Source organism: Rhineura floridana, chromosome 13 (genome assembly GCF_030035675.1).
Source record: "Rhineura floridana isolate rRhiFlo1 chromosome 13, rRhiFlo1.hap2, whole genome shotgun sequence".
In the NCBI taxonomy this organism is placed as follows: domain Eukaryota; kingdom Metazoa; phylum Chordata; class Lepidosauria; order Squamata; family Rhineuridae; genus Rhineura; species Rhineura floridana.
In genome coordinates, this window is record NC_084492.1 from 34,535,007 (window position 1) to 34,562,633 (window position 27,627).

Here is a 27,627-nt window from a genome sequence, read left to right on the forward strand (position 1 = left end):
CCTTTATTGACTCCACACATCCTCTGCTTTACAGTAAACACAAGGAGGAAGGAATACATGGTAGCAGATTAAATGTAAAACATTAGATCTGTTTCAGATACTGAAAGGGAGAATTGGATTAAACACTGTCTTATAGATTTGGGTGTGACTGGAAAAACAACAACCCAATCCTTTTCAAGCAGAGTATGTTGATGTATTGCAGTCAGTAATCTACCTACCTCGTTCAAGAAGCTAATGTTGTTACTGCTGCTGCTGAATCATATCAGTAAATGAAGTGGAAAAGCTCAGTTGCAAGTGTGAAGAAGTAGCTTCCGAGGGATTTTAAAATATTGGGAGACACAATTTCTTCTGGGACCATGTGATAAGCAACATCTAATGGAGTGATTAATGTAATATTTATATTTTAGTGCCCTGTTATTCTATGGCACTACAATCAAGCCTAGAGAATTTTCTTTCTAGTGTCGTCCTCTGTTATATGGATGATTGAAAAGCTGGGTTTTTTTACCCTAAATAATCACAGAGAAACATTTAGATGTGTGGAAAAGGGTAATCATTATCAAAATAATACCAAGCATCATGTTGTGTTGAGAACGGGCAAAGCAATTCCCATATATCATGTTGTCAATCAGTAACTCTGTAGGTTAGACCAATATATTGACTGTTTTCATATATCCTCAGAGAGGGTGAAGGGTTGATGGCTGGGACAATAGTACTCACAAGTCCCATCATTTGCTGCTAAAGTACACCTCTGTGGGTGTCTTAATTTCAGTTGTCTGGCAATGTAAGAAGGCAGCTATTCATAAATATTGGATTGGATCAAAAGGTGCCCCTTCCACCCATGGGTGTCTCCCTCCTGCAGAAGTAGTTTTGCTCTGTGTTTCCAAAATTCAGCTTCATTGAATGAGCCAGAGTTCTAGTATTATGAGAAAGGGATAAAACATTTCCTCTATCCACCTTCTCCATGCCATAATTGTATCCACCTTCATTATGCCTTCTCTTTTCCACCTTTTCACTAAAATGTCCCTTTGTAACCTTTCCTTGTAGGGAAGTTGCGCCATCCCCATGAAGAGGGGATCAGGGGAGTAGGGTGTGTATTTTGGGCAGAGGGGACTTGTTTTGGGGAATGGGGGAGGGCAGCAGAGACAGAGGCCACAATCACACTGTTCCACTACTATTCCACTTTACATAGTCATGGCTTCCCCCAAAGAATCCTGGGAAGTGTAGTTTGTGAAGGGTGCTGAGAGTTGCTAGGAGACCCCTGTTTTCCTCCCAGAGCTCCCATTCCTAGAGTTCTCTGTGAAGGAGGACTGACTGTTAATCCACACAGGGGATAGTAGTGCTGTGAGGGGAATAGGGGTCTCCTAACAACTGTCAGGACCCTTCACAAACTATGCTTTCCAGGATTCTTTGGGGAAAGCCATGGCTGTTTAAAGTGAAATAATAATGGAATACATGTGTAGTGGGAATGTGGTAATTGATTATTGATTGATTGACTGATTGATTACAGAAGACCTTGAATAATTTCCAAGGTAATCTGAAGTACACTCTACATCTAAACATTTTCCTCCATTTGTGCAAGAGCTTCTGCAGCCTCTTATGAAAATATAATTAATGCTTGTAGGACCTAGCTGTTGTTCTACTGCATAAACTCTTCTGTAGTGCAGGCATGTAAACATTTTGGAATGCAGCCAAAAATATTCAGTGCCTACATAAAAAAAATAGGGAACATTTGGCCCTCCAAATATCACCGGACTCCATCTCCCATCAATGGTAGCTAGGACTGATGGGAGTTGATGAACCTGCACCAACATCTGGAGAATCACTGGCAGCTATTTTCCCTTCTAGGCATAGTTCTGTCAATGCAATCCATCATCTGGAAATGCTGGGAAATTATGAAGTGTTTGGCCACGGTCATATTGGATGGCTTCCAACAGCCATCTCAATATGAATTGTGCCATGCGTTCTCATAGGGATTTCTTTATTTAACAAGTAGTTTTCTCCATAAGTCGGACAATAGATTTGCTCCCCTAGGGAACCTTATGTCAAAAATGGACAGAAATTGGGCACAGTGATAAAATGTGGATGACTGATGTCAGTGGTTTCAGTAAACTGGACTTTTTCATAGATGATGTATATGGGGTTGTATCCAATGCTAGTCATCCTCAACACAGAGTAGTCCTATTGAAATTAACAAATAAAACTAACATAGGTCAATATTTTCAATGGGTTTACCCTGAGGAGGAATAGGCAAACATGACTATTTTGGTTTATTCCAGTTTTTCATTTTTCCAATCTTAAATTCAGTTTTCCATGTTAGTTTGCAAGTACTAGTACTAGTTTGCAAGTACTAGTACAACTTACAAACTGATGTGAAAATATGAAAAGAACTTACGTTTGGAGCAATGAAAACTGAGAGTAACCAAAATTAACAGATTCACCCATCTCTACGTCTGTGGCATAATAACTTAGTTTGCTGTTCTCTTTTGGAATGAATCACTATATTTCACAAAGGCAGGTGTTTTTTTCATACTGAGGGGTGATTGTAATTATGTGATGGTTCCAGCACTGATGTCTTTCAGGGCGCCTAAAATGTTCATGTTCAGAAAAGGGGAGCATTCTCACTGAAGGGCAAAATTAACATGCTGAGATGTTTCAGCACTGAAAAGGAGAACATACATTCCTACTGATCATTCTTCATAGAACAGCTCATCAAAAGCACATAGCAGCTGAGTGTTTCAGTTATGTGGTGTAGACTCAGCAGGATGAACAGACTGTAGGGTTCTGAAAAGCTTGAAATCCGGGGGTTTGGAGGCAATACATTTTTCTTCACGTACACATTCCTTAACAACTTAAGTCCAGGAGATCTTAAGGACCTCCTGATTCTTTATAAACCTGCCTGATCACTGAGATTTTGGGGAGAAGTCTTTGTTGGGTGGTTCCCCATGGCTCAGATGCATGGCTGGCATCCACCAGGAGCCACACTTTCAGTATTGTGAGCCTGACTCTGTTGAACATCCTTCCAGCTGGGATCAGACAGGCCCCTTCCCTGTTGAACTTCAGGAGTTTGACAAAGACCTTTCTATTTCTGTAGGCACTTTAAGTAAGTTCTACTTCATGTTTTTACATGTGGTTTCTGTGTGTTTTAAACAACACATTATTTTGATTGATGGATTATTTTGCTGACTGTTGAGTAAACCACTTTGTAAGCATCTTATGGTGAAAATGGTCTGTAAATATTGGAAATAAATAAAATAAGCATTGGGTGAAATGGTAATTGGGTGAAAATTGTACCAGCCCACCTCTCAGATGCATCCATTTGGATAGCATTCATGTAAACAACTGCAACTTACTTACTTACTTATTTTATTTTATTTTATTTATATCCCACCCTTTTTAAATATTTTTAAAAAGCATTAAAAACATCTATTTTTTTTAAAAAAATGAATAAGGTTTAAAAACATATTTAAAAACAATTCCAACACAGATGCAGACTGGAATAAGGTCTCTACTTAAAAGGCTTATTGAAAGAGGGTCTTTAGTAGGCACCAAAATGATAACAGAGATGGCACCTGTCTAATGTTTCAGGGGAGGCAATTCTAAAGGGTAGGTGCCACTACACTAAAGGTCCACTTCCTACGTTGTGCGGAACAGACCTCCTCATAAGATGATATCTGCAGGAGGACCTCACCCACAGAGTGCAGTGATCAACTGGGTATATAAGGGATAAGACAGTATTTTAGGTATCCTGGTCCCAAGCTGTATAGGGCTTAGTACACCAAAACTGGAACCTTGAACTTAGCCTGGTAGCTGTGGGGCACCGCGGGGTACCATCTTGTCCCCAATGCTGTTTAACATCTATATGAAGCCCTTGGGTATGGTCATCAGGAGATTTGAGGCAAGGGGTCAGCAGTATGCTGCCGATACCCAGCTCTATTCCTCTGTAACATCTGAATCGGGAGAGCCATGAAAGTCCTGGACCGCTGCCTGGACTCAGTGGTGGGCTGGATGAGGGCCAATAAATTGAGTCTGAATCCTAGCAAGATGGAGACAGTGTGGGTTGGTGGTTCCCAAGTTCAGATAATTGGTCAGTTGCCTGCTTAGGATGGGGTTGTACTCCCTCAGAAGGAGCAGGACCATAGTCTGGGGGTGCTCCTGGATCCATCTTTGTCGCTAGAGGCCCAGGTGACCTCAGTGGCTAGGAATGCCTTTTACTAGCTTCAGTTGGTAAGACAGCTGTGGATGTTTCTGGACTGGGATAGCCTGACCACTGTTATCCATGCACTGGTAACCTCCAGGCTGGATTACTGTAATGCACTCTATGTGGGGCTACCCTTGAGGTTGGTTCAGAAGCTGCAGTTGGTGCAAAATGTGGCAACAAGACTGCTCACTGGTGCAGGGTATCACCAAGATAGTACCCTGTGGTGCCCCACAGCACAACTCCCAGAAGGCCAAAAGACAATCGCCCAGTGCTAGCCTCTGAAAACAACCCTGGAGATAGGATCAGAACCACTGTAAAACAGTGCCTCCGATACCCATCCCACCAAGTTGGCCCAGAAGGATACCATGGTCAATGGTATCGAAAGCCGCCAAGAGATCAAGTAAGAATAACAGGGTCACACTCCCCCTGTCCTCCTAATCAGGGCAACCAAGGCTGATTCAGTCCCATAAGCAGGCCTGAAGCCAGACTGGAATGGGTCAAGATAATCTTTGTGGACAGTGCTCCCCTATGAGGAAAGGTTTCAATCTCTGTGGTTTTAGTTTTCTTTTGGGGTATTCAGTTTACAGTAAAATTACATGGGGAATACTAGCATCTGGACTCCTCCACTTGTGGTGATGGCCTTCAACTTGGATGGCTTTAAAGGGGGACTTGGCACATTCATGAAGGATAAGGCTATCCATGATGACTAAACAACCTCTGGGATCAATAGCAACATGCCCCTGAATACCATTTGCTAAGGAAAAATAGCAGAAAGTGGCCATTGCCTTCATTGCTCTGTCTGTGAGTTTCCTATAGGACTCTGGTTGACCACCGTGTGAAACAGGTGCTGGACCCTATAGACCTCTGGTCTGATACAGCAGGACTATTCTTAAATTCATGGAAGAGGATAGATCTATCCATGGCTGTCAGTGAAAATAGCTAAAATTCCTTGGTGTCATGTCCCCTGCATCTGAGTGACAGTGTTGCAACCAGGAGGGCTCAGATTTGTACAGTACACATGGCATCCTACTCAGGGGAGGAAGAGCCCTCAGCACCGCCTTATGCACTGTTCTGGCCTGAGTATGTGACTCATCATCCTCAGATTCTGGACATGATTCCCCTGTCACTTCTCCACAACCATGCAGAAGCATGTGACTGCAGAATCAGCTATGAGTCCTTTATGGATTGCAGACAGTTCATCTGGGGGTGGGGTGGAGGTGCCACTGAAGAGAAAGGCTATGATAGCCATCTTAATTAAGCTTCTTTGCTGAGACATCTTCCATAGCTTAAACAGTAGGACCCACTGGAGCTGACCATGGTGCTGACCTGCCTTTGTCTGACTGAGAGAGGTTCTGGAAATTGCTACCACTTCCTTTGTGAGTTCAGCACCCCAGGAGAATAGGATTCACTGCATATTCAGAGGCAGGTTTTGGATATCAGATGTGGGGTTCAAATAACATGGAAAGGCTATTGACTTTAGTGCTGTACTGAATGTCTCCCTCTCATGCACAGGAGCTTCATCGCCTGAAAAGGTAGGGGAGATAATTTTTCCAACTTTTGGGGGAGGGGAAGGGGGTTCACCGCTTTCAGCTAGGTCTATGGGATCAGCCATTTCCCTGCCCCCCCTGGCAATGGACCTGGAATGACAGTATGCTAATGCATTCAATTTTTCCTCCAGGCATATCTGAGACCAGTTTTAACGTGTGTGACTTACTATGTTGTGTGTGCCATTGAAATTCAGTTAATATAAATGAGAAAAACTTGTAAACCTGTGAAGTTCAGCTGGAACAAATGTTTGCCACAGCCCTAGTTGAATGCATGTCCTACTTTGAAGAAGAATCTGGCTGGCCACTACATGGACCTTTGGTCTGATCCAGCAGGGCTGTTTGATGTTTTGAATATTGTCAAATTCTATAAACAAGCACCCCAAAATATACTATTGGAATGTTTTCCTAGCTTACAAATTGTAGGACTCAAATAGTGTTCTCTGCAGAAAGGTAGCTGACCATTCCCACTGGTGTGGCCATTGTTTTTTCTGCACTGATTTGGCACCTGCCATATCCTGCGGTTGGTGGAACGCCATATGCTTCATTTTTATTTATTTATTTATTTATTTGGTTGGTTGGTTGGTTGCTTATTTATTTATTTATTTATTGGCTTTCTGTCGCTCTCTATTGAATCCCAGTTCTAAGACTACTCTTTTTCTTTCATTGGCAGCTCCCCAAAACTGCCTACTTCTGCCAGCATGTTGTACGGGCATGGGCCAAGATGACTACCCTCCTCCTTCTTGCTATTTTTCTGCCTCTGGCTGTGAGCGTTCCTTGTGTTGTTGTCAGAGGTCATGGTGCTGATTAGATCTGTATGTTCTTATTGTTCCTGCTGGGTGCATAGCAGGCTCTGCCCAGATGCTTGGGATATTCACCACTATCCTGAGGCACAGATAGTCTACAGAGATGGTCTTTTAAAGTGGTTACAGCCTCTGCCAGCAAACCAATCAAACCTTATAGAGATGGCTTCAGTTTACCATGATGGTCTACTTCTGGCTTGTAACAAACAAAACTCTTATATGCCAGCCAGATTACTGTGATGATGTGGAGAAGCCCTCCTAACTTCATGTAGTTTCTTTGTCAACCAAGGCTTTTAGCACAGCAGCACCAATAATTTGGACACTATTCCTATTTCATATATTTGTTTCTATTTTAAGACATTTATATGCCACAATCATTTGCATTTCTAAGTGGTATACATAAAAACAAGCCATGAATGAAACAACACAAGAAAACAATAAAATCATTGCAAAACCAAATGATGCCTTAAAAGACATGCTGGAACAAGAAACTCTTAGTCATGTGCCTGAGGTTCATCACACAGAGGGTACCTGTCTCAACTCAGTTGGGAGGGAGTTCCACAGGTTTGGACCCACCACCCTGAAAGCATGGCTTCTAGTCTTTATGAACCATTGACAGAGGGATGGAAGTGCATTCAATCTCTCAATTGGTGTAGGCCCACGTGAGCCCTGATTGTGATGTAGTGAGCCTCACTTCTTTATATATTTCCTGTGTGTAGGGTCAAGCTTCTATGGTCTGGATGGAAACAATTGCTGTTCCTATTCTTTTCCCATAGCAGAGCTCTGTTTGCTGTGGACTTCAAACCTCCACACATGCAAAAGAATGAGGCAGTTGAAACCTGTGGCAGTGGAGTAGCAGAAACAAGGCTGCAAAATGTGGGGGGGGGTTTACATTTTTGAATGTACTGCCACTTCTTGGAGGCAGTATGGGTTAAATATTCAGTTTAGTCCTACTCAGAATGAAATGGCCTGCCTTCAAGTCAATTCCGACTTATGGCAACCCTATGAATAGGGTTTTCATGGTAAGCGGTATTCAGAGGGGGTTTATCATTGCCTTCCTCTGAGGCTGAGAGGCAGTGACTGGCCAATCCTGATATTTGATCACCTGCTGTATTCCAACTAGTTTTGCCTAGCACTTAACTTGTTTCAGTGTTGTTTTTTGTTCTGTATTATTATTATTATTATTATTATTATTATTATTATTATTATTATTATTATTATTATTATTATCATTATTATTATTGCCTGCCCTTCACCAGTAGATTACAGGGCAGGTTACAGAAATTTAAACTACAGTATTAAAAACAATTTAAACGCATTACATTCAGAGGAATAGAATGGATCCTGAAAACATACTGTACATCTCAGGTGCCAAAGGCCAGGATAAAGAGGCACTTCTTTTAGCATTTGCCAAAAACTGTACAGGAAAGGTGGCAGATGCACCTCTGTAGGTGGTCTTTTTATGGTTTTCTAATGCAATGAGATTTTAATTATTTTATTGTACACAGCCATGATATCTTTCTTATGAGTCGGCGCTTTATAGATATTCTTATAAATAAAAAATAAAATATAAAGCGCTTTGTTTTTATAAGGCTGTTTTATCAAAAAGATCAATAATTCTACCATAAAACAAAGCTTGTAAGTAACCCTCTGGAAAGCATACTGCCTACTCTTGATTAAGAACTTCACTTTTGTTGTTGCTGTATAAAGGTGTCTTAAACTTTAATAAGAAACCCCAAGAGATTAACAATGCTACTGTTCAATCGTGCAAAGAAAATTAAACAAGATAGTTGTGACAGCTGGTACAGGAGTCGATACTGATAGTGTGAGCAACTATATTACAGTAAGAAGGTTATATTTCCATCATCAGCAAAAAAAAAGGGGGGGTATGTACTAGGGCTGTACACCATATTCAGTTGAGGCTTGAGACCTGGGCCAAATCAGGCCCATTTGGACATGTTTGGGCCTCAGCCAAGTCGGGTTCTGACAGCCACAGATGGCTACGGATTAAACTGGATGACCCAGAGCAACCTGGGGCTGTCAGGGGGTGAGGTATCAGACAAGGAGAAGAGGCACCATGCCTCTGCTTCCTGGCTGAGCACCACTGCTGCTCCACAGGATTACTACGGGTGCATCATGCAAGTTCACACCTTTAGCTTGTTGGCTGTTGAGCCCAGGAGATATCCAGGGTGGGGTGGGGTTGCAAAGGGGCTTCCTGCAGGAAACCTCATTGCAAACCTGCATTGTGAAGGTTCACCCCCTTGGCTCATCGGCTGTTGAGCCCACAGAACAACCAACCACACCCAATATCGCTGCCTAGGTCAGCAGCCGATGAGCTGAGGGAGCAAACCTGCACAGAATTAACCCCACTCTCAGTCAGGGGACCTTCCCCCTCCCCACTCTAAGTTTATATCCTTCCCCCTCCCCACCCTAAGTTTAATTAGGGGTTTTTTTTACCCTAATTGAATGTTAGCCCACCTTCTGAACTTATTCGGAAGTGGCTCCAAGCTGGGGCAGGTAGTCCCCAGGTCTGCCTGATGCCCCCCTCTGGCTTGGAGCCATGGGGTGAATTGGGTGTGCGTGTCTGTGCACACCCATGATATGTACGTTCACCCTTGGTTTCCTGGAGTGTTGAAATTCTTATGCAACATTAATGTAGCATGCTTCAAAGCCCCTGCATGTTGCCCATTAGAACTATATCAAATGTTTGTCTCCCCTTTGATTATTTTCAAATGCAATTCCTTTCTCATTAATTGATGGGAAATGGTAGGGGAAAGCGTAAGATACATTTCTCCTCTACCCTTTCCCTCCACTCCCTTGTGCAGCGGTGGCTTGTGTCCATTGGGGCTGGTAGGGTGGAAAGCTGACAGTAGGCACAGCCAATGACAGATAGAGCCAAGTAATTCCAGTTTTGTCCCCCATCCTCCTCCTTGCTGAGTTCTACAAGGGCAATCCTGAGACTAAAGAAGGACAACGCTGAGAGGCAGGGCCACCTCATTGACTGAGTATAAGTAGAAGGTAGGTAGGTGTGTGGGGGGGGAGTGTTGGCTGAGGGCAGGCTGAAGTTGGTGGGGAACTGACCCATTTGCCCTAAAGGACCAGTCTTCACTAGTTATGTGGACTTTTTAGTATGTAAGCTTCCTGGCAGGGCTGTTCGCTCCTGCTCCCATTTTATTGATGTGAGCCGCTTTGGGAGGCCAAACCTATTTTCAAAGCAGGATGGAAAATAGTATGTAGATGCAGAAATAAATATTCATCCTTTGTACATACAGAGATTGTCACATCATTTTCTGATACAATTATCTTTTATTAAACTTTTTTCTTGTACAGGCAATAAGCACAAGGTAAAAAAAACACATCAGCAACAGACAGAGTACATGGTTATAATACATAACCGGCAATAATCCTTCACAGCATGGGTGGCACCCAGATTATACAGAATTACTCTCACATCTGTGGGTAAAGACCCATCCAGAAGAATTTTTGAAGGTGCAAGGGACCCATTCTTGGAAGCCCTCTTCCATCATAAATAACAAAGGGGCCCTGACTTTCCCCCAAAACAGCCTTGTGTTCTTTGTCCTATGTCACACTAGATATGCTAAGATTTTCATGCAGTGCAAGCTTCCAAACCTGAATTATCCACCAGGTGCATGTGAGTCCTCCAGGGTGTTCCAGTGCTCTCAGGAATAGGGATGTAAGAAGGCATCATTTTCTATTCCACTCTGCATCCATCACATGCAGCACTGTTTCGATCTGGCTGCAGTTCATCTTCTGCCAAAAGCTATGTTATTTGTTTCACTATCCCGCTGTGACAAAATTACATCAGTCATGGAATTTACACAATTAATTATATAAATTATTTGAATTACATTGCCATTCATTCTTTTCAAGTAAAGGAAATGCAATTCAAATGGAGGGGGGACAAAATCATTTATGTATCAGTTGCTGACTGAAAGCTACTACAACAGTGAAAGCCAGTCATATTCACTGGATTGATTTCTGCTCCGGACATAGGACAAATAAGGGAACATGAGCAATTTCTGTTCCCGTTTCCATTTTTGTTAGAATTCCCTGGCATCCCTATTCAGATCAGATTCACTTATTCATTTCTAACCATTCAATCATTACAAGACAACATTTAATAATATAAAAGTAGGGCAAGTGAGCAGAAATAGAAATTAACGTAGACACAAATAAAAGGAAACATGAACAATCTTGGAATGCTGAATCCCCTTGGCAGATCCCCTAAAAAGGGAAAGATTATTACTCTTAGCAAATATGAAAAAAAAAACTAACCGGGCCGTGAAACACAGGATTGTGGACTGAGGAAACTGTGTTTCCTGAAGAAAAAAATATTGTTTGAATCCCCCCATTACATTATTTCAAGTAGTGCTACTGTGATTTTGTTAACCATGGATTTTTTCCCCTTTTTTCACTACCAGAAATCTCATTAACATTTGAAAAAGATCCCAACAAAGAACAATCATCTTAGTTAAGCAGCATTATACACTTACAATAGGTAATATTTCAGAGAATATTTCTTTTTTAACAATAATAATAATGTCCTTTTGTCAAATTAAATTACATCTTATATACGTCACTTCTGCAGCACAATCCTTTGCAGGACAGCCGGGGAATATGTTATGATCTGTTAGAACCTCTTGTTCATCAGATGTCACAAACTTGAAGTGTTGATATATATTTTTTCAAATTGTTTTAGGATTAATTGAGCTTTTTTTTTTTTGCCTGGGAATGGATTCACTTTCCATTTCTCATGTTTTGATTTACACCTTTGTACTTTTTTTATACCCTATCTTCTTCTTTTTAAGGAACAAATGAATAGTATGCTATAGTTAAGATTTTATTATTTGATTTATTTATGATTTGATTTATATCCCACTCTTCCTCCCAGCAGAAGCCCAGGGCAGCAAACAAAAGCACTAAAAACATTTTAAAACATGATAAAGATAAGATCATTATCATTATTCTAATGGCTAGTTTTCATGGGAGATAAAGCTAATCTATTGATTAATGTTTAAATGGTTATGAAACCAGAAGTACAGGCAGAGCTGATGGACTGCATCATTCACTATTCATCAGTGGCTGCATTGATTAAGTTATTTGCCCTTTCCCAGTGGGACCAAATTGTTCCGGAGATACCGGTAGCAACAACCTCATTTGTACTAATGAGATGTTACAGAAATGGAGATGTTGCTATAGATAACACAGTCTTAATGGCATCACAACTATTGTGTCTTTGTTCAACAATCATACTTATTGCACATGTATTGTGCACTGGTTGCCTAGTCCAAATAAAGCATTAAATTAGGGGAGGTGAAGCTACACTGTGTGGGCCAGATCAACCCTACCAAGCTGTTTCTAAAGCCCCATCATCCCAATTTATCAGCAGCGGTTTGAGTAATTTCAGCAGAGGTTTCAGTGGCAACAGCAATGAACAACTCATCCCCATTGAGAACAGGTTAGAGCATTCCAGAAACAGGAAAGAATATTCCAGTGCTTAATGAGTGCTGGTGAAACACTAGAGCAGACAATTTATTTGTTTATTTATTAAATTTATATTATTTATTATTTATTTAAAATATTTGTATCCCGCCTTTCTACCCTGTAATAGAGCACTTAGGGCGGCTTACAAAAATAAAATCAAACACGTACATAATAACATTGTAAACAATAAAATCACAAAACACTAAAATGCATAAAATGCAATTAAAATACATAAAATACTATATATATATATATATATATATATAGGGAGTGGTACTAAAGGGGACTACAAGTGTAAAATTAAACATAGAAGGCATAAAATCAGTGTAAGGCTCTACTTTCAGTCCCTTCCAAAGGATCTCCGGAACAAGATTGTTTTCAGAAGTCTCCAGAAAACCATTAGGGAGGGAGCAGAGTGGACTTCTTGGGGTAGGGTGTTCCAAAGCTTGGGGGCCACATATCCCACCCCTCCTCCCAGAGGGTCTCAAGGCAGCAAGCACATCAATAATAGAAAGCAACACTTCTGAAAAACAGTTTAAAACTTCCACAAATAAACAAGCCCCTATTCCTTGCTCTCATAGCTAATAATTTCAGGTTTGCCAGGGACAGATCTTTCCGCTACCAAATTCCTGGATAAACAGGAATGTACTTAGAGTCTTCCTAAAAGTTAATAATGAGGAAGACAGATGTACCTCACCAGTTGGGCATTCCAGAGATGAAGAACCACCAGTTCATTCCAGATAGCTAAGCAAAGTTCCATTGATGCATGTTCTTCTGGGATGACAAACAGGACAAGATTCTGTCGGACATATTGAGCCAGTGGATTTTGTTTCTTTTTTTTAATATAGCAAGATGAAAATCTGGACATTTGAGTCTGGTGTCAGGAATACAGTGAGTGCAATCTGTTGTGGCTCTCGCTGTGTAGTGGAGGAGGAGGAATTAATAAGTCCGCCTGCTGACCATATGCATATTAAAAACAGATCATAGAATCGTAGAGCTGGAAGGGGCCTATAAAGCTACTGAGTCCAACCCCCTGCTCAATGAAGGAATCCAAGTTAAAGCATCTCCGACAGGTGCCTCTTGAATTTATTCAGTTTCTGTTTTGAAATAAAGATAAAGGCTCCAAGAGGGGCCATAGTTCAGTACAAAGAGCATCTGCTTTGCACGCAGATGGTCCCAGGTTCGATCCACCACATCTCCAGTTAGGGCTGGAAGATATCCAGTCTAAAACCCTGACGAGCCACTGCCCAACAGTGTAGACAATGCTGAGCTAGATGGATTCATGGTCTGATTCAATATAAGACAGCTTCCTATGTTCCTATTGGTTTCAAGGACAGCCCAAAAGTCTTATTTTCATGCTACCGACCATCTTTGTGGCAACATAGCCCTCACTGCAGTTGGTCTTCCTTGCTTCAGAAATTTGCAATTCACGACGGCAATTAATAGCAGACAACTGTGTTAAATTAAACAATGTCAACAATGGCAGATAACAAAGTGCACAGATGCACTGAAACATGAACAGTGGCACACATTTCCAAGAACTGTCCATCATCAATGCTGCCAGCAGTGGATATGTGTCCCTTCTTCTTCATAGACAATAGGTGTCTGATAGATGGATGGATTGTCCACAAGTCAGACAAGATCATGATTTGTGTCTGAACTGACCCTCAGTTGGCTTCATTGTTGTGACTTGTTTGCCATATTGCATCCTTCATTTCATGCCCATTGACTGTTCTTTAATTTGTGCCTTGCTGAATGGTTAGTTAATAGGGGTCACCTGTCTCATTTTCCTGTAAACTCAAACTATTACATAGTCATCAGTGATTGCATATTTCAGAAAGATGTCTGGCAAACAGCTGGAGTGGTTTCTCTCTCTCTCTCTCTCTCTCTCTCTCTGTCTCTCTCTCTGTCTCTGTCTCTCTCTCTCTCTCTGAAACCGCAAACTGCAATTCAAAATGTGAAACCTATAAGTCAAACCCCATGGCACCACTACTTAAGAGAAGTTCTATATTAGGTGTCTCAGGTTGTGGCTAAATTCCCAATTCATTGCTGATTACTGTTTCTTTTTTCTTCAGATACTCCATCAACAAGGATCCAGCTGAATGGTTGGAAATTAACCCTACAAATGGCACCATTCGCACCAGGGGTATCCTTGATCGTGAATCACCCCTTGTTATCAACAATGTGTACACTGCACACTTACTGGCAATAGACAATGGTGAGTAATGGCAATTGTTGAAAGGAGAAAGTGGTTGGATATGAGATGGGATGTGGTGGTTTTCATCCCATTGATGGTATGTCACATTTTCCTGGAGAATCACTAAGAACATAATAATAACCCTGCTGGAACAGACTAAAAGCCCATCTAGTCCAGCATTCCTCCTAGTCCATGATTTGTCTAATTTTCAAGCTTCTTTTAAAGTCATGGAAAAGGATAGTGCTGTTGTTATGTGCCTTCAAGTTAATTTCGACTTATGGTGACCCTATGAATCAGCCACCTCCAATAGCATCTGTTATAAACCATCCTGTTCAGATCTTGTAAGTGCAGATCTCTGGCTTCCTTTATGGGATCAATCCATCTCTTGTTTGGCCCTCTTTTTCTACTCCCTTCTGTTTTCCCCAGCATTATTGTCTTTTCTAGTGAATCAAGTCTTCTCATTAAGTGTCCAAAGTATGATAACCTCAGTGTCATCATTTTAGCTTCTAATGATAGTTCTGGTTTAATTTATTGTAACACCCATTTATTTGTCTAACACTACATTTCAAATGAGTTGATTTTTCTCTTATCCGCTTTTTTCACTGTCCAACTTTCGCTTCCATACATAGAGATCAGGAATACCATGGTCTGAATGATCCTGACTTTAGTGTTCAGTGATACATCTTTGCATTTGAGGACCTTTTCTAATTCTCTCATAGCTACCCTCCCCAGTCCTAGTCTTCTAATTTCTTGACTATTGTCTCCATTTTGGTTAATGACTGTGCCAAGGTATTGATAATCCTTGACAAGTTCAAGGATTTTTTATGATTTACCATGATAGGTACATGCAGTTATTGAGGAACAACCGTAAGGAAGTGCCCTCCCTATAGGGCTCTGAAAGTCACATGATTGGTCACTGTGGGAGCCAGGATGTTGAGCTGAATGGCTTTTGTGCTCTGATCCAATAGGGCTCATCTTTAGTGGACCTTATAGTGTAGTGGCACCTTCCCTTTGGAATTCCCTCCCCTTAAATATTAGACAGACACCATCTCTGTTATCTTTTCAGTGCCTATTGAAGATCTTCCTTTTTCAACAAGCTTTCTTAAGTAGAAGCCTTATCCCAGTCTGCGTCTGTGCTGAAATTGCTTTTTAAGATGTTTTTAAAGTTGTTTTTTTAAAAGATGTTTTTAAGATGCTTTGTTTTAAGAGGTTTTAAAGTCTTTTGTTTTTAAGAGGTTTTAAAGTGATTTTAAGGTTTTTATTTGCCATCCTGGGCTCCTTCTGGGAGGAAGGCCAGGATATAATTGTCATTAATAAATAAATAAATAAATAATCTTAACTCCAAGCTCAGATAACTCAAGCAAGTGAATTGAGCCACCTCCTCCTAACTCTCAAAACTCTCAAGCTCCCAATCTGTTTTGAGCTGGGGGAAGGAGACATTCCTCACCCTTTAAGCCACATGTAGGCAACTTTTAGGGGGATGGAGGGCCACATTCCCTTTGGAGAACATAGTTGGAGACCACATATTAGTGGGGGCAGGCAGGGTGAAAGCAAAACCTAGGAGAGACATCACTTCTCCTCTTCTCTCTCTTCCGTTGTCTTTATCCATCCATCATCCTTCAGCCTGTCTCACACACATACACAGACACATGGGGAAAGGTGAGCATCTCTAGGTGGGTCTGGAATGTCCCTAGTCTGAAACCCTAGAAAGTTGCTTCCAGTCAGTGAGGACAATACTGAGCTAGATGGACCAATAATCTGACCTATTATAAGGCAGGTTTCTATGTTCCTATGTTCACATATCCACACACATCCATTCACACAAACAAGCACTGGCACTCAAGCTTCCACTGTCTCTGCCTTTCATTCATCTATCATACAACTGCACAGTGGCCTTCTTTTTCCAGTGGGTTTAGAACAAAACAAAATTGTCTTGAGAAATTGCCTTCTGAGAAATTTCAACTCATCTCTATCTCAGACTCTGTTAGAAAGGACCATACCCATTATGAAGATTTATTTCTTGAAGTAATAAAGGCCTACAGCAGCCTTTCTCAACCTTTGGGTCCCCAGATGTTACATCAGCCGCAGCCAGCCTGGCCAATGGTCAGGAATTATGGGAATTGTAGTCCAGCAACATCTGGGGACCCAAAGGCTGGGAAAGGCTGGACTCAATGTTCTCTGGAAGTTGGATATATCAGCATTAACAGATTTTGTTTTGTTTATTTCCCCCCCAAAATTTTGACTTGATATTAAGCCTTGGGCACCATAGCACAAATAACTAACTAGACATACCAGAGTTTATCCCATTTAATGTAAAACGGCAATTCGAACGAAAAGACAATTAAAAATCCTTGTTAAAATGCAATATTCTTAACGTATTTTGTGGATTAAAGTCCCTTCTGTTGCACATAACCTAAATTAAAAGGATTTTATGAAAACTCATTGCAAGTTACTTTTGTAGCACATTATACACTGCAGATGGGAGGGAAAGATAGCACGATTTTCCTGCTCAGCGAAAGACACAAAATAAATATGGGCTTTGTATGTAATGTTGAAAAAGCTAATATGCTTAACACTTCTGAGATGCAGCTGGTTTAGCTGCAGCGATGAATTGTGAAATGCTCTTTTTAAGAGGGTAATTCTACCATTTTTTGTACTGCATAAGCCTGAACAAGGGAACATTTGCAAGGTTTCATCAAGAATATGGCTTTAAAATGCAAACTGGGGGGAGGGGCAGTCCCCTTTGCCATGGGGATTTACTTGGATATAAATGTACTTCTCTTGCAAAGCCATTTCTGTGGGAGATTAAAAAAACGCTACTGAATTTATTCCTCACACTGCATTTGTTGGGTTTGGATAATGCGTCTTTTGTATAGCGTGTATGTGTTAACTGTAATATGATTAGAACTATAAGTTGCTGCTTGCAAAAGAATGTGTGTAATACTGGCATTAAGAGAGGGTGAATTTTCAGACACTTAGAGCAATGGCTGCAGCAGGAGAGGGAAAATCTTTTCAGCCTGAGGGCCGCATTTCCTTCTCACCAACCTGCCAAGGGCCACATGGAGTAGTGGGTGGGGCCAAGGGAAAAGTACAGGCTAGTTTCTACACACACTCACATGCCTCTCTATATCCTCCATCCTGGCCAACATGAGTTCAAGGACACATTCTAGCCAGTCAAGCACACTCAGGGACCATATGAAAGAAGGCTGGAGAGGCGATGTGGTTTAGGGAGACCTTTAAAGGCCTGAAGGGCCACAATTAACCCCAGGCCTGAAGTTTCCTGGGTTCCAGCAACCCAGCCACCAGCCATGAAAGGAAGAGAGGTGGTCATGAGTTTGCCTTTCCCTTCAGCTTGTAGTTCGGCTAACTTCTTTGAGTCATGTGGCATTAGTTGTCATGCTGGTATTCTTATGAGCATTAGCACCTGGTGTCCTCGGGCAGCTGCTGAGGCCACATGACCCTGGTGGGGTCACCTGTTCATGGGTCTCCACAGACTTATCGAGTATCAGCAAAGGGCAGCTGGGAAGCCACAAATAAGGGGTGCCCACAGAACACAGTGCTATTGCAGCCCACCACTGTCAGTCACCCTTCCTGGGGTGGGGGATGGCTCAGTAGTGTTGAGGTGAGTCCACCAAGGATATTTTGCCTGGAATTGGCCTGGCCATTATAATCTGGATTGTGTCCAGACTGTGATGGGGAAGGCTAGCACCTTTTCATTTTACTTGTGAGTGTCCCATACATCTGTCTGACTGCTGAAAGCTAGGCTGGATGTTCTTGGAGTGATCCAACAATACAGTCTTTATTTCTAGGCTGTCATACTGTGCCCATTTTCTTCCTCTAACCATTCCCCCTCAGTCAATGAGAAAAGATAGGAGAAAATTATCAAAGGGGAAAATGGAGTGTGTGTGAGTGTCCTTTCTTTTATTCTACCAATCATCTCACTGATGGCCAGCATCCTGCAGCCCTCCTGGGTGCCTCTGCTTCAATTACAGCTCAGGAGGAGACATCATTTATTTTTTATTTGATTTATTATTACATTTACATCCCACCTTTCCTCCTCCAGGGAGCTCAAGGTGCCATACATGGGTCTCTTGCTCCGTTTTAAGCTCACAATAACCCTTTGAGGTAGGCTAGGCAGAGAGACAGTGACTGGCCCAAGGTCACCCAGTGAGGTTCATGGCTGAGCAGGGATTTGAACCATTGAAACCAGCAGAAAGCTGATGGTTCTAAGTCTTGGATGTGACTAACCCAAGATTTGTGATGGTGTGCTTCAGCATCCACATAGGTCAATTCTCTCTACTGAGTTTGATTCCTTGGAGTCTTTTTGAAGGAATATTGTTGATCTCTGTCATTTTTTGGCCAACCTTAACGCACTAATGCAATGAAATTGATTCCTTCACAATTTTTCTAGCCAACCAACACTAATGCCTAATTTTCTAGAGATTATTATGTTCCCAATGAGCTACATAAAACATGTAGGTTGGCGTATGAATAATCTAATGCAAGTATGAAATGATTCCTGGATCTTTCAAAGAAGGTTAAATTAACTGAAAGAGTATGAAATGGAAATGTTTTGCTCTCTCAGGAACAGCAGTGGCATCTATAGATGTCAGTGCTAGCATACTGCACTTTCCCCCCCTTTTATTATTGCTTGGGAGTAGGGATGGGAGGAAATTCAATTCAGAAACTACCTAATTCACACTTTCCAAAACAATATGTGAACCAAAATGCAGGCATTGTTTAAAATGTGAATGTCTCTGGATTTCACAATGCAGTTTTCCACCCTAGAAATGGTACAAAAATGCATATATGAGGGTAATGTGTGCATAAAAATTCATTATATTTGGGGAAAATGGACAGCACAAGATCAGGCCAATGGCCCATCTATTCCAGCATCCTGTTCTCATAGTGGCCAACCAGATGTCCATGGGAAGCCCACAAGCCGGACTTGAGTGCAAGAGCACTCTCCCCTCCTGTGGCTTCCAGAAACTGGTTTTCAAAAGCATACTGTCTATAGTGACAGAGCACAGCCATCGTGGCTAGTGGCCACTGATAGCTTTATCCTCCCTGAATTTGTCTAATCTTCGTTTAAAGCCATTGGTGGCCATCACTGCCTCTTCTGGGAGGCAGTGCTTGGCCCAAAAGTGTATATAATAGTCAAAATTGAACACAAGCATGTGTATATTTGGAGAAATTCGCACTAAAATGCTGATGAATCTGCATGGGGACTTCTAAAAATAAACTGCAAATTGATGTGGAAATGTGATGCACTGAATGTAAAGATGAGAAACTGGGAGCAAAAGAAAATGACCAGTTCACCCATCTCTACTGGGAAGGTTCTCCAGCTTAAAGGGAGAGCACATTTTTGTGTGTGTGCAGAATGTCAGAGTTCAACCTCTAGCATAGAAAGGATTTCACAAAGTGGCACGGAGAAAGATGGTTGACTCCTGACTCTGCTCGGCAGTGGAGAAGTCTTAAACATTGAAGGGCAGAAGCTCATCATGACAGCCTGCATAACCACACCACACCGAAGAGGTCATAGGCACACCTGCAAGGAGACTCCAAAAAATGTAGGTAGCTGTGTTGATCCATTCCTTATTTATTTATCTTATTTCTGGATCACTTCCCATGGGGCATCCAAATGCAATTTACAATATAAATTTTAACTTTTAAATATCTGTTTTAAAACCTCAAATATAACAGTTTAAAACAACAGCAGCACATACATGAAATCAGTTCAAACCCTTTACAGATGCCAGCTGGGATAAGGTTTTCCATTTAGAAGGAAAGAGGAAGTGTCTTTCACTGGTTGAAAGCAGAATGTCTTTAACAGGTGCTGAAAAGTCAATACAGAAGGTGCCTGTCTGATATGCAATGCAGTGATTGTTTGAGTATGCAGGGAAATGAGACAATCTTTTAGGTATCCTGATCCTGAGCTGTATAGGGCTTTGCACACCAGTACCAGCACCTTGAACACACATATACCACACACACACACACACACACACACACACACACACACACCAAAAGCAGCAATACATAGCATAAAACACCGTTTAGGTTCCTGGGAATAAGCTTCCATATTCAGTGATGCTTCCTTCTGAGTGCAAAGATCCAAATTGCAAAGCACATTGAACTTTAACTAAAGATCTTCAACCTACTGAAATGCAACTTTACACTTTTAATTAGAATGGCAAACAATCCTGGAAAGAAGTCATTTGGGAGAAACGTTTCTTTTTCAGTTTGCTCGTAAACGATCTGGAGGTAGCTGAGTTTGTTCACGACACCAAATGGTTCAGGGTGATTAAAGCAAAGAGGGTTCGGAAGGAGCTCCACAAGGACCTCTCCAAACTACGTGGACGGGGTATAAAAGGGGAAATGTGATGCAATGTAAGCAAGTGTAAAGTAAATTGAATACCAGTTGCTGGAAGATGTGAGTGGATGAGAGCTGTAGGCTTCATATCCTGCTTGTGGACTTCGCTGAGGAATCTAACAGGCTTTTGTGAGAACAGGGAAGGCTATAGCTCAGTGACAGGGCATCTGCTTTGCATGCAGAAGGTCCCAGGTTCCAGGGCCGGCTCCAAAGGGTGGCCAGGTGGGGCCCTGGCTGAGGGCCCCATGGCCCACAGGGGCCCCTGAAGAGCCCCTTTTTATGGTGGGGGGAGCAGTGCTCCCCTTCTGTGGGAGGCTCCCTGCTGCGGATCACAGGGAGGTAGCTGCTTGCCCGCTCGCCAGCCCGCCCACTCGCCAGCCCACCTGCGCCTGCCCACTCACCCTCCATCCCCACCCATTGCCTCACTTGCCCTCTCCCCACCCACTTGCCCTCCCCCTCCTGCTTACTTGCTCACCCTCTACCCCTGCCCTCTCTCTCACTTGCCCTCCCCCCAGCTCACCTGCCTGCTCGCCCGCTCGCCCTCTCTCCACCTGCTCACTCATTCACCCTCTCCTCCACTCATTCACCCTCACCCCACCCCCACTTGGTTGTTCGCCCACCATCCTGCTCCCCCACTCACTTGCCCGCTTGACCTCCTGCTCTTCCACCCGCCTGGTAGGTAGGAAGGTAGGTGGAGCGTGCATGTGTGCGGGTGCCAGGGCCAGGGCAGGCTGGTGCCCAAGGGCCCCAACATACCTGGGACCAGCCCTGCCAGGTTCAATACCTGGCATCTCCAGGTAGAGCTGGGAGAGAACCTCTGTTCGAAACCCTGGAGAGCAGCTGCCAGTCAGTGCACACAACACTGAGCTAGATAGACCCATGGTCTGACCCTGTATAAGGCAGCATATGTTCCTATGATGGTGGACTACCTGGGCCTTTGGCTTGATCCAACAGGGCTCTTCTTACATTCCCAGCAGTGAGCCCTACTGAGTTTAATGGGAGATAATCCCAAGTAAGTGGGTACAGGATTGCTTCCTCAAACTCTTATTGGAAACATTTTGCTACTGAAGAGTTGATGGAGCACAGTATTTAATTTCATAGATAATAAAATATGACCTTTTCTGTGGATGGGATCTCCTTTTTATAAACCCCTCCCCTCCTCAATGCATGTCCTAATTTGCTTTGTACTCTCCTGCTTTTTGTAAAGGTCAAGGCACTATCTGTAGTGTACTCTTATCTCTCTCTCCTTTTTTTATTAAAGGCTTATGTGGACATAGAGGCTCTAATCTATTAAGGGAGAAATTAAATGCTGGGGAAACTTCTGCGAAGCAGAGTTGGCACATTAAAATGGATTAAACCGTGATTAATCTGGGAGGGGATTGAAAATGGGACAGCCAAAGGCAAAACTCAGAAAATGTTAGAGGTTTCAGGCAATTAAGAGAGAAACAGTTTTTGATCCATATCCATGTATAATTAAAAGTTATTTGCTTCCTGATTTGCAGTGGGAGCTATAGCAGCTGAAAACATCAAAGAAATCCACAGCTGTAACGGAAAGCTTTAGCCCACACACATACATTGTGGGTTGTAGTTTATATGTGTGCAGAGCATTACAAAAGTGGGCTGGGGGAGGCGAACTGTAGGTAGGCATGCCATGACATCAAAAAATCCTTCCATGTTTACATTGGTGAGGTGGAAGGTGGGATGGTGTTGGAGACAGGTAGAAATGTGATTCAAGGGCTTTGTAAATTAATACAAGGACCTTGAACCTGGCTCAGTAGTAGATGGGCAGCCAGTTCAGATGTCTAACAGTGGTATCACATGTTATCGGCCATGTGCCCCATCAACCAATCTGGCTACCACATTTTATACCAGTTAGAACTTCCGAGCCAGGTCCAAGAGCAGCCCCACAGAGTGCATTGCAGTAATCCAGCCTCAAGGTTACCGCATGGACTACTTACCTATCTCCTGGACATGGAAACCACCTACCCCAAGAGTGTCCGCCTTTCCAGGATTCAAGCACAGTTTATTGGCCCTCATCCAGTCCACTACAGCATTCAGACACCAATCCAGAGCATTCACAGCTTCTCCGGATCCAGATGTTGTGGAAAAATAGAGCCGCATGACGTCAGCTGATATCTTGCTTTGAAACTCCTAATGACTTCTCCCCATGGCTTCATATAGATGTTAAATAGCACTGGGCCAAGAACAGTATCCTATGGAATCCCATAGCACAAGTGCCAGGAGGCTGAGGAACACTCGTCCAGTGCTAAACTTTGGATGCAGCCCTGAAGGTAAGAGTGGAACGGACCTAATATGGTGCCTCCATTACCCATCCCATTGAGTCAGTCCAGGACTATACCATGGTCAATGGCATCAAAAGGCACTGCGAGATCAAGCAGTGGTCGCACTCCCACATCTCTCACACGATAAAGGTCATCCACCAGGGCAACCAAGGTTCCCGAAACTGGTCTGAATCCAGATTGTAATGGATCTAGATAATCATTCATATCCAGGAATACCTACAGTTGCTCTACAACCACCTTCTCCACCACCTTGGCCAAGTAAAGGGTGTTGGCAACTGGTTTATAATTGTTACACTCCATTGGGTACAGAGTGAGCACACCACCACCTCTTTAAGGTCAGTTGGCAACACACCATCATGCAAAGATGTTTGCCGAAGCTGCGACCCATTCAGTCACCCCACTCTGGCTAGCTTTAATAAGCCAGGATGGACAATGATCTACTGAGCTGGTGGTGAGACATGTCACTGCCAGCATCCTGTCTACATCATCAGGCTGCACGAACTGGAACTGATCCCACAACACTGGGTTCGACATTGCATTGGACACCTCGGCTTGAACTGCCGCAATAGCAGCGTCTAAACCACTACAATCTATATCCCTCTTCTGTGCCCATGTGTAGAAACCAAATGAGCTGCCAGAGGAAGGAAACTCCTTCCTTTGCATCTGTTAGAGGGCTACTGTTGGAGGGGCAGCACTCTCTGTTCCTGCTCTTCTGGAAGGCTAGTAACTTTTGTAGGCTTATTTACAAGGGCTCATTTAAATCTCCATTTGCAGAGAATACTCTGGTACACAGACTTTGCCACTGACCTCAGTGTGAAGGACTATTTGGTATATGAAAAGGATGGTGAACCTCAGGCCTGGGGACCAAATGTAGCCCTTCAGACCTCTGTGTCTGGCCCTTGGAACTTTCCCCAGACCACACCTCTCAGTGGCCCTGCTGTGCACCCTCCTGGAGTGTTTTGGCCTAGATAGTGTGTCTTTGAACTCCTTGCTTGTCAGGATGCAGGACAGAGGAGGGCTGTGTGAGTGTGCGTGTAGAAACTAGCTAACTGGACATTTGTTACTCTGTACACTTTGGTCTCTGGCCCTGCCCACTGATTGCATGTGGGCCCTGGAAGGTTGCCAGAAGGGAACGTGGCCCTCAGACTTAAAGAGATTCCTCTTCCCTGGTGTATGCAGTGGAGACTCACATCTGGGTCTACTTGAGTTGACATGGAAGTCCTCTTCAAACACACAGAAGTATTTGGAATGCCGATATTCATAAGGTCAACATGAATTGGCCTCCTTGCCTTTTGTTCTTGATGAGAAGGAATCAGCTAAGGAAAGGGGGAGAGAGAAATGCAGGTTAAAATGCTACCAATGAATAAATAGAGGTGAGCTTAATTACCCTCCTGAACCTCTGTGGATCTTTATTTCCAGTCTTCATCTTTGACATCAGGTGTATTATTGCAAAGAAAATGACAGGTGATATGAAAAAGATGCCAAGAAAATAACAAAGAAATGTCTGATAATTCAGTTAGAAGTTGTCTTTCCATCTACCTTAACCTGTTTATATACATCATGATGCCTGAAATTAAATTACCACAGATTGATTCCACCTAAAACACACTATTTGGAAAGAAATCAGGCAATTAGTGGCCATGGCAACCCAATTAAGCTGCATTTACACCCTTTATTTTAATTGCTCTATTAATTGAAGAGGGAAAATAAATGGAACGCTCATCCTTTGCATGTCATTTTTAAGTTTTAGCAAAATATGAATTGCAGAGAAAATATTGTCGAAATTAGTCACTGTGAGCTGCAGATTTGGGGAAAGAAAAAATTAATTTGCAGCAAAGTGTGTTTGAGATGGATGGCATATGTCAGTAGCTATTTGATAAGAGCTTTGCTTTTTGAAGTATAATTACTCAAACATAGGAACTGCACACATTATTGAAATATATGAGTGATTGTAATTTTAAAGAGCAGTTTGTATAAATTGGGAATGAAATATATTTTGGGGGGCAGGGGAAAGCCGCCGAAATGCAGTTTTTGCATATGGATCTGTTTCTTCCAAAACTGAGAGAAATGCATTTAAATTGGAGCATTTGCATCAACCTAAGATGCACAGAATGGACTGGTTTTAAATCAAGTGCAAAGATATTAACACAATTGCATGATGTGAAATCAACTAGTAGGCCTGATGAGTCAAGTAGACGGGGAGGCCGAGGTCTGATTAACACTTAGATGTCCATTACTTGTTGGCTCGTCATCATGTGATGATTTTCATCTTCCAGGGCAGGAATCCCACCAATTTATTTTCTCTCTCCTCCCCATTTTACTTTAGAAAGTTAAGAATGCTGGCATCTGAAAGGAAGAACACCACTTAACAATACAAAAAGGAAACTTATTAAGTATGGGGTGGCTAACTTAGTGCCCTCCAGATGTTGCTGGACTTCAGCTCCTATCAGCCCCAGCCAGTGTGGCTAATGTTCAGGGATGAAGGGACCCAGAGTCCAATAACATCTGGAGGGCTGCAGGTTAGCCACCCCTTCATACTCTCATATGTCTACAGATAGGGGGTGGGGTGGCCCTCTAGATGTTGTTGGACTCCAGATCTCATCAGATCCACCAGACATGACCAAGGATCAGGGATTATGTAATTGAACAACATCTGGAGAGCCACAGGTTCCCCATCCTGGATCTATAGCAATGTTCACAGACAAAGGACTTAATGGGATACAAAGCAGAAGATGATTGGGATCCAACACTTTGTTTCAGCAGACAGCCCTATTCTTTTTATCCAGAAGTGTGGGTACTGCCACTTATTTATTCTAGGTTTAAAAAATCTGGGGGGAAATTAGTGTGACCTTGCAAAGGACAATTTTCTGCCCATAGGTAGACTGCAGTCACTTAAGAGCCACACAGTTCCCTCCCTACACTTTTATCTTGCTAGGCCTTTAATGCAAACTTTTAGATACCTCTCAGCATCACCAACCATGCAGCATGTTGTTTTTATCAAAGCATTTTTTTAAGAGGAATGACATCTTTTTGGTCCTCCCAGAGGTTAGATTGGGTGGTTACATGGCAGGCTCAGAATCGTTTTAGGATTTTTCTGAAGCACTCTTTCAATTTATCTTTTCCTTCCATATATATGAACACACAAAGCAAGCAATCTATAGAATGTGGCATGCAGCCATCACCTTCCTTAAAGGCAAGGGCGAAGAAAAGCCTAAAATGAGAGAATTGGGGGAGGAAAATCCAAGTCAAAGCTCAAGGTCACTGAGGTCATCCCAGGCCCAAATTGTGCTCTTTGATACGTAGCGGTGAATTCAGAATAAATTGTACTGTCTCTTACGAAAGAGCTCCCAACGTGAACTGTGTTGGAATACAAAGCATTGATCTGGAAAGAAAGAAAGAAAGAAAGAAAGAAAGAAAGAAAGAAAGAAAGAAAGAAAGAAAGAAAGAAAGAAAGAAAGAAAGAAAGAAAGAAAGAAAAGTGTTTACATTTTTGCTAACTTTTTTATTATTAATGTGCACAAAACAGAGCTCCCTGAATTGTGGTTTAGGGAACTTTTATGAGGAGTTCCTTATTATGGGTGATGTATGTGGTTGGCAACTACAGTTTTTGAGGTGGTAGTAGAATGAATTGTCAAGTCAATAGCTGGCTGGTGGGGCTGAATTAAAGTTGATGGCTCACAGTGTTTTGAAGCAGGGATGGTCAGAGGCTTCAGAGTGTGGGCGGGTGAGCTCAAAACATGTACGTCCCCTACTCAAAGAGATTTAGTGCTGGGCTGAAGCACATCATTTTTAAAAAAAGTTTTGAGGGGTGGAATGAAAACTGGGATACTTGCAATAAAAACAGAATAGAGTTAGTGGAAGAAGCATAAGGTTATAAGAAGAGCCTGCTGGATCAGGCCAAAGGCCCATCTTGTGCAGCATCCTGTTCTCACAGTGGCCAACCAGATACTTATGGGAAGCCTGCAAGCAGGACCGGAGTTCAAAAGCACTCCCCTCTTGTTGCTAACACTATTGGTAAGCCCAAGAGGTCTCATAAATGTAAGCAGGTTCTACCCCCTCATACCAGGAGCCAGTCCTGAACAATGTGTTTCATCTCTGTGGGTCTTTCTCCCAATGTTGAGCACTTCTTTCTAATTTTAACAAGTCCTATCCAATTTTGCTCACATCTTCCTTGCTTACTCTGGCCCTTCTCATCTCTCCCCATCATTGCCAAAAATTAAATGGTAAGCTCAACGGGACAGGAAGCAGTAGCTTTTCCTTTTGTTACTCCTTGATAGATAGACAGACAGACAGACAGAAAGACAGACAGACAGACATATCTATGTGCCTGATCATCAAGGTTGACAACAGTGGCAATGATTGGTCAGCAGGTGGCCAAAATGGACAGGTTATTTCTTGTCATGGCACCAGAGTTTTGAAAAACTCTCTCCTGGGATGTCCACTATTTCCCCTGTCCAAGCAGTGGGGGAACTTTTTTAGCATGAGGGCCAGATTCCTTTCTAGGCAACCTTCCAAGGGCCATATGCCAGTGGTGGGCAGAGTGCGAGGCAAAAGTGGATAGAGGAATGAATATAATTTTTAGCTTTGTACAATAGGCTAGTTTCTACACAAACACACACCCCTCTCCATCCTCCACCCAGACAAGCAATATCCAGAGATCTTACTATAAAGGTGTCCCCAATAATTCAGGGATCCTATTCAAAA

The 27,627-nt window shown here is 42.5% G+C and overlaps 1 protein-coding gene across 1 annotated transcript in view; it reads left to right on the forward strand.

The window, feature by feature from the left end:
- The window catches only part of CDH13 (cadherin 13), a 793,102-nt gene that overhangs the window by 740,990 nt on the left and 24,485 nt on the right, over positions 1-27,627 (forward strand). The window contains exon 11 of the mRNA XM_061594241.1: positions 14,126-14,268. Coding sequence (XP_061450225.1) covers positions 14,126-14,268 — 143 coding nt within the window. The remainder of the gene's footprint in view (positions 1-14,125; positions 14,269-27,627) is intronic.